Below are 12,866 nucleotides of genomic sequence, written 5' to 3'. Positions count from 1 at the left end.
AGGTACCCTGTACATATTTCGGCAACGAACAAAGCGATGGCGAATGTTACCGGCGGGAGTGAACCCATGACAACCTGATCCATTAAATTGAACATGTCCGGACGGTCATACAGGCCAAGGGTGTTACAACAGTAAGGTCTGAATCGGTGGCGGCACTGGGCAAGATCGAGGCTTGAGCCTCGAACGTACTGGAACCTGTACACGTACGTATGGTATTAGGTCCCCCCATCGCGCCATCCAATCCCCCATTCCCGACGAGAGACAAGTAGTGGTGGCTTGACTCAGGTTGAAGGAGTAGACACGGGAGGCTGAGACCAGGCCCCGGGTGACTAAACCGATTTAGGGATAAATTAGATTATCGGTCGTCCCGTTTCTTGGTCCATGCGGATCAGACATAGGACATATGCATCGGCCGGTCGTCTTGGGGAGAAGTCTTGTTTGTCACTAAGGCAAGAAGTCGTCCAACAATCTCTCTCCTGCGGATATCCTCCTCGTAATTTAGTGTACTCCGTGCGGTCGTTGGCGTTTTTTCAAGGGCTAAAATAGAAGATTTGACTCATTACGTGTGCTGTTGATGACGAGTGAAGGATCTTACTATTAGTTCTTGGGAGGGGATCTATTGGTACCTACGTGGATAGGTATTATATTCTGAACGGATTTGAATACTTATGTATTCCGTACTCCGGGTTACATCTTTTTCGCTTCTGATAGTCAGAAAATCAATAAAGGGAAGGGACGAGAGGTTAAACGAGAAAAAAAGAAAAATAAGAAAATAAGAAAAAGAAACGAGAAGAAAAAAGGAAATTCTGAGACAGGGAAACAAAAATAAAAAATTGGAAATTAAAGAAAATTAAAAACAAAAAAGGAACCAGAGCTTCGCCTGATTCTACCTTCTTTGATGGGACGGTTAGAATTGTATAGAAACTGGATCTAATTGGTCACGGGCTGGCAAGACAGTGGATCCCCAAGCTGAGGATGTGTTGTGGTGGCCACCAAAAATAGTATGAAGCATACGCAACCTCCAAACCTGTGGAGATGTGTATGGGGAGGAATTTTCTCTAATGACAGGGATTCTTGATGGATTCTCATGACCCGATGGATATAATTCTATTGACAGGGCTTAGACCAAGGACGTCCTAGACACAGTGTCTGGACTCTGGCCTCACAAAATTTCCCAACTGGGATGCTGGTCGGGAATGATGCTTTGAATTGTGACTTTCTCTGGGCTCAGCATCCGTACCTTTTAGACTAAACCCTTCTTTAGAACAAGTGGATCCCGAGATGCAGATACGATTGCCACTAAAGATGCAGACAGGGCTGACGGGGAGGGCGACTTGACACCTAATAGATCCTTAGTTTTGTGTCAAGTATTCACATGTGGTGACTGTATTATTGTTATTATTATTTTCTTTTTTCTTTTCTTTTCCTTTTTTTTTTTTTTTTTTTTCAAAATGCAATCCATTTGATTGACTTACCTATTATTAGTGTTCATGGATAATCCATCTTTCCCCTTCCTTCCTTATTAATTTTGGATTATTATTATTATTATTATTATTTATATTATTTGTTACCCCGTCCTTCTTGTCTATTTAAAGACACCCCCTGCGCCCGGTCACTCTTTGTTTGACCCTTTTCTTTCCCGGAGTAATATAAAGGAACCCATACACTCGTTTCCTATTCCATCCAACAATTACACTCGCTTGCCTTCCTCTGCGTGTCATCGTCTGATCATCTCCGCCCCCAGTTCACTGCCAATTAATTGATCAACGGATCTACTCTAAACATCAAAATGCGTGCTACTTTCATCCTCGCTGCCTTCGCTGCTGTGGCTGCTGCCCAGTCTTCTTCTGCGATTGTAAGACCATACTTTGTCTCATCAAAGCGTTCTACCATTCTACAGTGCTAACTTGGATCTCACTCTAGCCTGAGACTTCCTCTGATGTCGAGACCACTGGCGCGGCTGAGACGGGCACTGTCACTCCCACTGGTGGCGCTGAGACCGGCTCTACTGTCATTCCCACCGTCACCTCTCAGCCTGTGATCCCTTCTGGAACGGCTACTGAAGCCCCTACTACTCCCACCGCTAGCGGTGCTGAGTCCTCCGGTGCTGTGACCGGATCCAGCTCTGCTGGTTCCTCCACCCTCGTTACCAAGTCTAGCAGCGCTGCGAAGAGCTCCTCTGCGACTGCGACTGAGACATCCACCAAGACCAAGTCGACCGACGAGTCCACCAGCACCAAGAGCTCTTCCTCCAAGTCCAGCTCCGCTGCCTCCAGCACCTCTGAGGGCGCTGCCGTCCCCATGGCCACTGCTGGTCCTCTCGGTCTCATTGCCGGTGCTGCTATCGCTGCTCTCCTGTAAATGGACTGCTCGTGAACCATTAAACGCTTGGTCGATTGACAATATCGCTTCCGTTCTCAAGCATCAGTGTGCTTCCCCAAGTGGACTTGTGCTCCATGGACCTCCCCCCTCCAACCGTCCCAGCTACCGGGGATGGTGGAACGATAAGAGATGAGGCATACGGATACTGAGGTTCATTTCCATACTCCATATGTATCATTGCCTGGAAGGGCTTTTTTTCCCCCCTCCAATTTTCTTTCTTTTCTCGTCTGACTTCCAAAGTCGCCGCTGTTACACAAGACACGCTTAATATTCGACGCGCACATATCAAACTTGTCTCTCTTCAAAGTTTAATCATAATACCATAATGATGCTACGCTACAGGTAAATAGGAATTCCATGTTCTGAGGAAATCCGTGATGATGATTTGTTTTGTTGTACTATGCTTGATGTCACCTGTAGATCTTTTATGTAGTGTTAAACTTTGTTGACAAGTCTGCTCAAACGCAGACGCAATATCAAATCTATTATTCTCAATTGAGCAACAATCGGCTAGTTTTCTAAAGAAGATAAAATAACGCGGCCTAGTATATGTATGTCAGCACTTCAAACTGAAAATGCTACCCCATAACTCAAAGAGTGAAGACAGGAGAGACAACAAGGCTAGGAAGGAGATGTGGGCCCGTCAGGTGGACCAGATTTACATGAAGCGTACTATGTTAATAAGCAGCCTATTTTGTTCTAGAACGGCGATCCTTCTAAAGGGGATAGGCAAATCACTAAAGCGACTCACACGAAGTGACTCGCCATGTCTCTAAATAAGCCACTGAGGTCTCGACTTTTCACACTATACATACCATCTCAAGGACGCTGTACTGTGCTTAGGGGTAAGCTACAGTGTACGGAGTTCTTAACCACTGTTTACCTTTTGTTATGACAAGTGTCATGTATACCTGCTATATCTATCTAGACTACAGAGTATCAGAAATGTCATGAAAGCCCTAATTCAAGCAAAGCAAGCGTTCGTGTGTTGAACATGATGTATATCCTAATCGAGAGATCATAAAGCAGGTATGTACATATGTACATACACGGACATACACCCGTACATACATACATACATACATACATATCCATACATCATAAACGTCAACTTGAACTATCACTTAATCTCAATGAGCATTGCATCGGATAAATTCCGACGCAAGTCCCATTCCGGAGCCGTTTAGGTTGAGGCTTCTAATCCCCTATCAAAAACCATCTAGACAACCCTTAATGACAAAAGTGAAACCCAAGAATGTGTCAACCCACTAACTAGTACATACATCAATTGGAACCACTAGTCAATCCCTTTGTAGATTCACAATCAAAATCTAACCAAGACTACCAGGGTAGATAATATAGCAGGTGTACATGTACTATCCTCCGTACCAAATCAGGAAACCAACCGAGCCAATAACACTTCCTAAAACGCGCCGACGACGCGTCAGTCACATGATAGTCGCGTTTGTTTGTGAACCATGGAACAACCCGTATCGGGTCTAGTGCCGTCAGCTTCACATCATCAAAACAAAAGAGGGCTGTTGGGGGCAACCAAAGTTTGGGTCCATAGCCGCAATTTGTTAAAACAGGTTCAGCATTCTTGTCTTTTCCTGGGGGAAGTTGTGGTTACTCCGGTTGCCTTTTCCTATAGACAAGGATATCCCTTCATTGGTCTATATTTGATTTGGGGGGGAGTATAGTTGGTTACAAACATCTGTTCTCAAGTGAACACTTCTACAACAGAATTCAAGTCTGTGAACTCAGGGACAAAAGAAGAAATGGTGAGTTACTAGTGCCAGTCCCTAACAGTTGATCTGCAAAACACTAATCGTGCATAAAACGCCCAGGTTTCAAGTTTAAAACGTCTCGCTGCGGACCACGCCGCATTGCATGATGACCTGCCCCCGAACTATCTCTTCCCCTCGGAAGACTCGTCTAGCGATGACCTCACTCAACTTACGACCTTGCTGGCGGGTCCGCAGGGAACACCATATTCACAAGGCCTATGGCGCGTACACTTGAAGATGCCAGATGACTATCCTAAAAGTCCGCCGAAGGCGACCTTCAAAACCCGCATATGGCATCCCAATGTGGAGGAGTTGACGGGTGCGGTCTGCGTCGATACACTGAAGCGGGACTGGAAGGCGACTCTGACGTTGAAGGACGTTTTAGTTGTGAGTGTGCACGGTCTCTGTGAGAGGTATAATTGGACAGAGGGGCTAATAAATTGCGGTGTGCGTACAGACAATTTCATGCCTGCTTATTTACCCGAATCCAGATTCTGCGTTAAATTCTGCGGCCGGTGCTCTACTTCAGGAGAATTACGAGGCTTTTGCGCGACAGGCTAAACTAATGACGTCCATTCATGCGCCGGTGCCGACGGACTTGAAAAGTGCAGCAGCGGAGGCAAAGACCAAGGGAGAAGATATCGGAACGACGATCCCGGAGCAAGAAGAACCTCGCTTGTTGCGTTCAAGAAAGGGAACTAGAGTTCAATCCGTGACTATGAAGAAGAATAACACCCGGAAGAACGGAGAGCGGGCATCATCACGCTCACAGCGTCAATCCAATAGTCCGGAGACAGTGAGTCTTGCCGAGGAGCAACAATCAGAGGTTCACCATGAAGTCGATTCAATAATCTCAGACGACGAGTCTGAGAACCTCTCCAACGCCAGCAAAGAGAACGATCCAGCACTATCGCCGTCCCCGGTCAAATTTGCTCCACCGAGCCCCAGGAAAAACGCCCTCGGAAAACGTCCCCTATCCGTCCTAACGCTGCCTCTAGATACAGACCCCTTTGCAATGGATCCAGACGACAGTGACCTGGAAGGCATGACGGCGTCTGAGAAGAACATCGCAGCAAACAATTACGGTGGCAGCTCAGAACGCGATCCTTCTCCACAGAGCAAGTCGCCGAAGTTGTCCGTCCGTAGTAAAGGGGTCAATTCATCCGGGCGCATACGGGAAGAAGTCAAGATATTCGAAGACGCTCCAGAACCGCTTGACTTGGACCGCTGTCATAGCGGGGACGGCAAAGAGAACCATGGCTCCCTGGCCGGCCCGAAAGGACTTGGTCTTGCTTCCAGAAAAGCGCATCCCACTTGCCCTCTGACTTCACTCGCCCCGCCCTCCACGTCTGCCCCGTCTAGTTCAAAAGCCTCTAAGGCCGTCTCTGGTACGCGAAAAGTATCGGGTTCCAATATGAAGAAGGCAAAACCACGTATAGGCATTCGCAGGTTATAATTGGACTCATGACTGAACGTCGCAATCTTTTTTTCTTGATATATGTTTGTTTGATTTCTTGATGCATTGAGGCAAACGATTGGACCTGGCGTTTGGGTTAAATGGGTCAGCGGTGTTGGCTGCATCTGTCTTTCTAGAACTCGGGGAGGGATCTTGCATACTGGTTGGAGCACTTGTTCCGGAATCCTTTGATTGTTCATTCATGATACATAATAACTATGGCCGTGTGAAATTACAGCACGGGCGTCACTTTTGAATATCTAATAGAGGCCGTCGTGGACATGCAAGATGGCAAGCGCAACTGTTTCGAGGAGCCCTATTGACTATGGACGTTACTACGATCACTTTCTTTACCTCAACTTACAGGCGAGGAGCGGAGAGACTCTTACGCGAAGCCGCTTGTTTCGAAATAAATTATGCAAACATCTAAAGCGAATAGTCAAATTTTTTCCTTGAGCCTCCTCACGATCGGATTTTTCGATCCATACTAAGAATAATGAAGACCCCTTTCTCGTACCATCCGGCCCCCCGGGTCCCTATTGTCGGGAACCTTTGGCTCTTGAAATGGTTCCTCGCGTGAGGAATAGTATACTTCCCCCATGAGTAATGCTGTGACTGATATAAACGACACACAACAACCGGTGCAGTGAAACATTCCTGCAAGTTTGGGAGGCTCATAGCCATTATAATGGAGATAACAAACTAACACGCTAGACTGATTAAAGCAATATTACCAGAAGAAGGAGGGAACCACAACGGTCCACCGTTTGACATCTGGCGGTAGCAAATACGATGGTACTGTATGACAGCCAATGTATATCAATATACGACCGTTGTGATAGGTCTGCCAACCAGGCCAAAATCGGCTTTCGTAAGCATGTAGACACATGTTCGATGGCGCGGTGTTGAGACTTGGGCTTCTACAGAGCGTAGGGATTCACAGAGCGGATAGTAAGACAACTAAGATAAGGGTTAGTAAATGCGTAAACCAGAGACAAACTAGGAAGCACATACGGAGGGCTCTTGGACAAATCGGTCTTCAGGATGATGGGGACCCGGGTCATCTCGGTGACGTCTTGGATATACTCGCCGTCCTCTTCCCTGAGCTTGAAGAGCTGTAGGTACTTCTCCTTGTTGGTCAATTTCGCCTCGGGAGCATCGCCGCTGATCGTTGCAATCTTCGGATCTGAACGGGTTCTGTGGGGCGACTGCTGAAGATGACCATTGCGAGTTGGGGAGGGCGGCATGCTCTGAGTCGAGCGATCAGCAGATGAGTTTAATGACACGCCTGCAGCCATCTCAGTGACCTCGGAGACGTCATCATCGTCATCGTCGAACAGGGCATCCACGTCGTTGGTGGAGATCGTTCCAGTCTCAGTCTGCTTTCGCATAGCCTCCTCCCTCTCACGGGCACGCTCTCTGGCAGCTTCTGCCTCACGCGCAGCTGCCGCAGCCTGAGCAGCACGGGAGTTCCCGGGTTTTGGACGTTCATCCTCAGGAATGTATGCCGAGGACGGGACACCCTTCTCCCAATAGAGCTCCAAGACACGGGAGTCTTTGCGGAACTCAGCCTTCTTCAAGGGCAATTGGTCACAGTGGACACGCTTCTCAAATCCAAATTCCGGAATGAGGACATCAAAAGCAGACTCATAGACGCAAAGGACAATACCCTCACTAATAAGGTCACCGCCAATCTCCTGTCTCTTCTTGTCCATGTTGCGGCACGCTTCGATGTGAACACTTTGCTCCTGAGCATTGTGGGCAGAGTCCTTCTTGTTGTTGCAAACGTCCGCTGCCTTGTTCAGGGTTTCGACATCATCAGAGAACTCAATGGCACCGTTAGATAGAATGGCTTCCAATTGGCGATGAACGATGATGTCCGCATAACGGCGAGATGGATTGGTGAAATGGGTGTAGACTGGAAGGTTGAGGGTGTAATGATGACGCTGCTCGTCCTGAACGCTGCTGGCGACATAGTATTTGGCACGCTGCATAGCCTTAACCAAGAGTGTTTCCATACCCTGGGCGATGTTAGTAGGGCTGTGATATTAAAAAAAAAGACATTTCCCGAAGAGGTATCTGCTCCTCTTCGGTGTACGAGGGAAGCGAACCCACCTTACGCAAATCATCGTCCTGGACCTTGCAAAGACTGCTCTGCAAGGTACCACTGCTTGTTGGGTCCAAGTCAAACCCAAGCCTGTTCATCCGATCAATGAACAAGTGGAGGCGGCGCACATTGGGCGAAGGCTGACGACGGAGGAACGCCTTTTCAGGCAAAGCGGCTACTAATTTACGTGCAACGAAAAAGTCTGCTTTGTGACTCAATTCCTCCACAATGTCCCGCACAGGGGAGGAGTTGAAGATATTGTATTCAACGGGGACGTTCTCATCATCCATCTGATGGAGCAGTCGCAGAGGAGGGATATGCGCGACTCGGTTGCCGAATCTCGCTTCGCGGAATTTAGAGGCAACGGCCTACAATACTGTTAGTCAAGAAAAGAAACCACCTGCCGGACGGGTGAGCATTAAATACTTACATATAGTGCTCGAAGAGTGTCAGCCTTTATTTCAGGCACAGAAAGATCCGAAGCTCCCTGAACCACGGCGTCAACCTCCTCGTAGCTCAGTCTGCCGGCACTCTTGATAATGCCCTTGCCGATCCAAATATCGTCGTCAATAGCACCCGTCTCCGGATTAGCCTTTAGCACGACGCTGACTGTGAGGCGGTCCTCTCCAGGAAGCAAAGAGCAAAGCTCGGTGGAGATGCGCCGCGGCAGCAGGTTGACTAGTCGGTCGACGAGATAGACAGCGGTGCCTCGTTTCTTTGCTTCACGATCAACGAGAGAATTGCCTTTTACGAAGTGAGCAATGTCAGTGACATGAATTCCAATTTCCACTTTGCCATCTCCAAGAGGCTTGAAATGGTAGGCATTCTCAAGCTCCTTGGTTCCACTGGGAACAACGCTGAAGGTCGTTTCCTGACGGAAATCCCGACGAGAGGCAAGGAGAGCTTCGCCCTGACTGGAAACGGACCAGTCCTCCCAGCCAATGCTCTTGAGGACAGCATCGGAGAACTCATCAGATCCGAAGTTGTTGTCACGGAGGAGCGCCTCGGTTTCTACCTTGAGGTCGCCCATTTCACCCAACTGCTCAACAAGGGTTCCGAAAGGATGCAAAGACGTGATAGGCCACCGCTTAATGCAAGCAACAAAGATGCGGTTGGCGTAGTCCTGGTGCTTCTCGACGAAATCGCGGGGCGCCTGTTCCGTAGGGATGGCAATCAGAGGAACACGCTTGTCCGTGGGCTTAAACCAGACAATCTTCGGCTTGTCCTGCTGACGCTCATGTTGCGAACGGCCGTGAGGGCCATCTCTGGCCAGCCGTTCAGCCTCTTGCTTCTCCTTCGTCGCCTGGCTACTGGGACGGAGGAGTCCTAGAGTGCCCGAAAACATCTGTCCGGCGATGCGTTCAATCACTGCAACAACATGGCCCGCGAACAGCGGCTTCTGTTCATCACTGATCTCGTCTTCCTCGACCAAAAGTAGACTCTGGCCCTCCACTTCGACATCATCATTCTTCTTTTGCGTTGGGCGTTGACGGAGACTGCCACGGCGGCGAATACTGCCATCAGGGCCGACCTCCTGGCGATCTCCATTTGCGCCGGAATCAGAACGGGAGAGTTTATCAGTTCCACCGTTGCTACCAGCCCGGGCGTCTGTAATGTCTTTGCGCTTTTTCTTCTCTTCTTTTTCTCTCTTCTGAGACCAGACTTCATCCACATCCAGGAGTTCCACGGCCACGTAGTCACCCTCAAGAGCACGGTTTCTATCTTTGCTACCACAGATGAAGATATCGGCATCCAAATCAGGACTTGTGACATACGCATCGGAACGATTTTTCTTGTTGACCCGCAGAATACCGGCCACGAGCTGGCCATTGCTCAACAAAGCGGGCAGGTTAGCCTGAGGCAGGTATGGGGTGAACAATGTCTTCCGCTGTTGCTGTTGCTGTTGTTGTTGTTGCTGAGCAGACAACTGAGGAGGGGCGTGCTGGCTAGCCTGAAGACCAAGTCCTTGGCCGTTAAGCTGGCCATTTTGCTGAAGAGCCTGGAGCTGTGCAAGCTGCAACGGGTTCAGCTGCTGGCCGCCACCAAACATCTGCGGCGGGGCCATGACGACCTGTCCTTGAGGTAACTGAATGAGCTGTGGCTGTCCAGGATACTGGAACGAACCAATAGAGCCGATGGACTGATTCATCGATGCACGTGCACGGTGGCCAGGCTGGAAACCACTGCCCTGTTGTCCGAAACTCTTCTGCTGATCCTGACTTTGATTCTGGTTGTTTGGTTGGCGCCAGTTACCATCGAAATTCCTAGATGAAGTACGAGCATGGCCGCTACCACGGCGTGGGTTCTCTGAATCGTTTGACGGTGGAAATTGGAATCCACCAGCACCGCGGCCAGAAAGCGAGCCTCGATTGCTGCCCACAGCCATAGATTGGCTCCGACCATGACCGCCAGCTCGAATGTTGCCGGCCCGGTGGAGACCCAGGCCCTGAGGGCCCGGTGTCGTAGAAGCGGGGGACTTATCGTCCGAACCTGCGGCATTATCGGATGACTCAGCTCCAGCGCCGGGGGCAGGGAACTGGAACCCAGACGCCGTCCTCTTCTGCTGAGCTAGTTCTGCGGCCTTCTTAGCTTCAGGAAGTGCAAGCGAGTGACGTCGCTGGTGGCCACCACCCGGAGGCCCCCCTCGACCACGACCGTGACCACCATTGTCGTTCTTTGGCTGGTTGCCTTGCGGCTGGTTGTAGTCAGAATACCCTGAAGCGCCGGAGGACGGTGCGGGAGGGGGTCCCATGCCCAAGCCAGGAAGAGCTGACTGGTTGCGGCGATGCGAGTGTTGACCGGGGTTGTTCATCGGGACACCGAGCTGCTGCTGCTGCTGCTGGGCAATTTGGGGGAATTGGAAGGCATTAATCTGAGGGGAGACTCCGCCCATGGACGCACCCCCTTGGAGTGAAGGAGAGAACGCTGAAACCTGGCCCAACTGTTGAGGCTGTAAGAGTCCCATATTGACATACTGTTGGTGAGTAGCAGCGATTTGTTGTTGTTGCTGTTGAAGTAGCTCAATCTGTTGCTGAATCGCTAATTGTTCCACTAGTACCACGGTCGTTAGCGAGCCGGCCTGGAGTCACGAAGCGGGTGAAAGCTTCGGTTTTGTTCAAACGTACTCATGAGGGGAGTTAGCTCTGATGGACTCCTCCGATGAGCTATATGAAGCTTGCGGCCAGCGGGGCCGGGAACTCCGGATTGACCCTGTTGATCCATCTTCCCAGATAAATAGAGAACGGATTATGTGTGTAGGAGATGGATTTCCTGCGTCGAAGACAAGAGAGTGTTCAAGGATGACTCGTAACGCGGCTGTCTACCACGCAGGCCGACCGGGGGAAAAGTTTTGGAATGGAGACAAATGGTTACTGAGAAGTATACTAGACAGAAAAAAGATAGGTCAGTAGGTGCGGGGCGATCAAATGAGCAGCACGAGGGCGACCGAGGGCGAACGAGGGCGAAAGAGAGAAGATCATAGCATGTTTAATGAAAGGAGAGCGGAAGATGGAGTAGAGGAGCTGGTGGAAGCTGCGATGGTGCCATGGCAGTTGCCTGGGCCCAAGATAGGATCTCTAGAAGAAGCAACAGAACAAGAGAGGAAAGAGGTAATGCCAGAATGTCGGTGAATAGGAGGTCGTCCATGAGCACGATGAGTTCCTTGAGAATTCTTACCTGTTAAATGATCGTCCAACTTAGGAATGTCGCTGTATGACGTCTTTTTCTGTCTCGCCTCCTTTCCCCTTTTCGCACGAAGCGGGAATTGCTTTTTTTATACAAGTGAAACGGTGAACCCGCAGCAAGAGAAAAAGGGTAAAAGTATAAAAGGGATTCAATGCCGAAAGAATCCACAAGAAGAAAGAAAATATATTCAATCAAAAAACGATGTTGGGGCTGGCGATTGCCGGAGGAATAGCCTCTGAATCAAGAGACCGAAGGAGAGGATGAAGCTTGACGAATGGGGGGGTTTGGGGGAAGGAAGCAGAGAGGGGAACCGAATAAGCGGATGGGAAAGCTGACGGTTGACCCCCAATTGCCATACAGGCCACACCACGGTCTGAAACCCCCAAAAAAAAAACTTCAACGAAACAACCTCGAGAATTTCCTGAATTTTTTTAATTCTCTTCTTGAGCGATTTCTGGCGTTATCGCTTGTTTTGTCTTTTTAAATTAGACACGTTTTCTTCACTGATGTGGGATGTACGGAAGAGATCGGGGTCTCTCCTAAATAGTCCAAAGATGATGAAAAGGGGGGCAGCTCAGTCTGAAGATCAAAGGCTGTTGAGTTGGCGTCTTTCAGTTATGAGGACGATACGTTCATCCCCTGATCGAAAGATTGATACGGTCAAGTAACCTTTTCTCGTAGTGGACCAAAATATACGAGGCAGAAGCACGAAGTATCTGACCACGGAGAGGGAATGACACAGACAAATGATCTGATAGAATCGAAAGGTGAACAATAATTGACAGTCCTGAAGGAATGATCGGAGAAGTTGCTATCAGAGGAAAGAGGGAGGGGTGAAATCAAAGAAGAGAGAAGGAGGGAGATGAAGGGAAGAGGAGAGTAGAGGAGAAAGAAGATGAAGATTCACGAGAGAATGAAAGAAAGAAAGATGGAGCTTAGTGTACGAGTTTCCTCCTTAGTAGTAGTGGTGGTGTTGGGTAATGGTATAATGGGAATCAATCACATCAAGTGAACAATACCACCCATACAGTAGGTACACCCTATAGAAGTACCCCAAATGGTGATGTGGGGGAAAATACGACAAGACCAAAAAAACAGCAAAACCGTTGAAGAGGGTAATCAAAACAAGCGTTCATCGTACATCTCAGCTATATAGACAAATAGATTGCGTAGAATAGATTTATGGTTTATCTAGGAAAGAAGGATACTTTTTGTTTTCTCTTTTCTGTCTGGTCTATTTGTTTAACGAGCTTCCCCATCACAATTGTTGGTTACAATGGATGATAAGGGTAGGAGGCAAAAAAGAGAGAACTAGTAGTAGACGTGAGCTACCTGCTTTAGCTTGTCATTAGGTATTAAGACAAAAGTTACCAGAACTGCAATACATAAGGTCTGTCCAATGGTTCAGAAGTGGTTGTATCTTGGTTTCGCTCCTGTCGCTGGATCTGTT

At 48.8% G+C, this 12,866-nt stretch overlaps 3 protein-coding genes across 3 annotated transcripts; 2 read left to right on the top strand and 1 right to left on the bottom strand.

Moving 5' to 3' along the window:
• Positions 1-1,439: 1,439 nt before the first annotated feature.
• On the top strand, positions 1,440-2,885 carry BDV27DRAFT_122601 (putative GPI anchored protein). The gene is made up of 2 exons (XM_032065662.1): positions 1,440-1,855; positions 1,924-2,885. Exons 1-2 carry the CDS (start codon positions 1,790-1,792, stop codon positions 2,359-2,361), a joined length of 504 nt encoding a protein of 167 aa, XP_031931404.1. The 5' UTR covers positions 1,440-1,789; the 3' UTR covers positions 2,362-2,885.
• Positions 2,886-3,860: 975 nt separating this feature from the next.
• BDV27DRAFT_142125 (putative ubiquitin conjugating enzyme E2) lies at positions 3,861-5,625 on the top strand (the record flags this gene model as incomplete). Its single annotated transcript, XM_032069912.1, has 3 exons — positions 3,861-3,889; positions 4,238-4,556; positions 4,627-5,625. The coding sequence occupies 3 exons, from the start codon at positions 3,861-3,863 to the stop codon at positions 5,623-5,625; spliced, it is 1,347 nt and encodes a 448-aa protein (XP_031931403.1).
• A 920-nt stretch (positions 5,626-6,545) lies between these two features.
• On the bottom strand, positions 6,546-10,954 carry ssdA (mRNA-binding translational repressor SSD1; the record flags this gene model as incomplete). Its single annotated transcript, XM_032069911.1, has 5 exons — positions 6,546-6,585; positions 6,640-7,646; positions 7,741-8,100; positions 8,163-10,783; positions 10,858-10,954. 5 exons carry the CDS (start codon positions 10,952-10,954, stop codon positions 6,546-6,548), a joined length of 4,125 nt encoding a protein of 1,374 aa, XP_031931402.1.
• Positions 10,955-12,866: the final 1,912 nt, after the last annotated feature.

Source organism: Aspergillus caelatus (genome assembly GCF_009193585.1).
Source record: "Aspergillus caelatus strain CBS 763.97 unplaced genomic scaffold BDV27scaffold_24, whole genome shotgun sequence".
Lineage (NCBI taxonomy): Eukaryota > Fungi > Ascomycota > Eurotiomycetes > Eurotiales > Aspergillaceae > Aspergillus > Aspergillus caelatus.
Note: the sequence above shows the minus strand (reverse complement) of the source record. Positions and strands in the feature narration are given on the sequence as shown.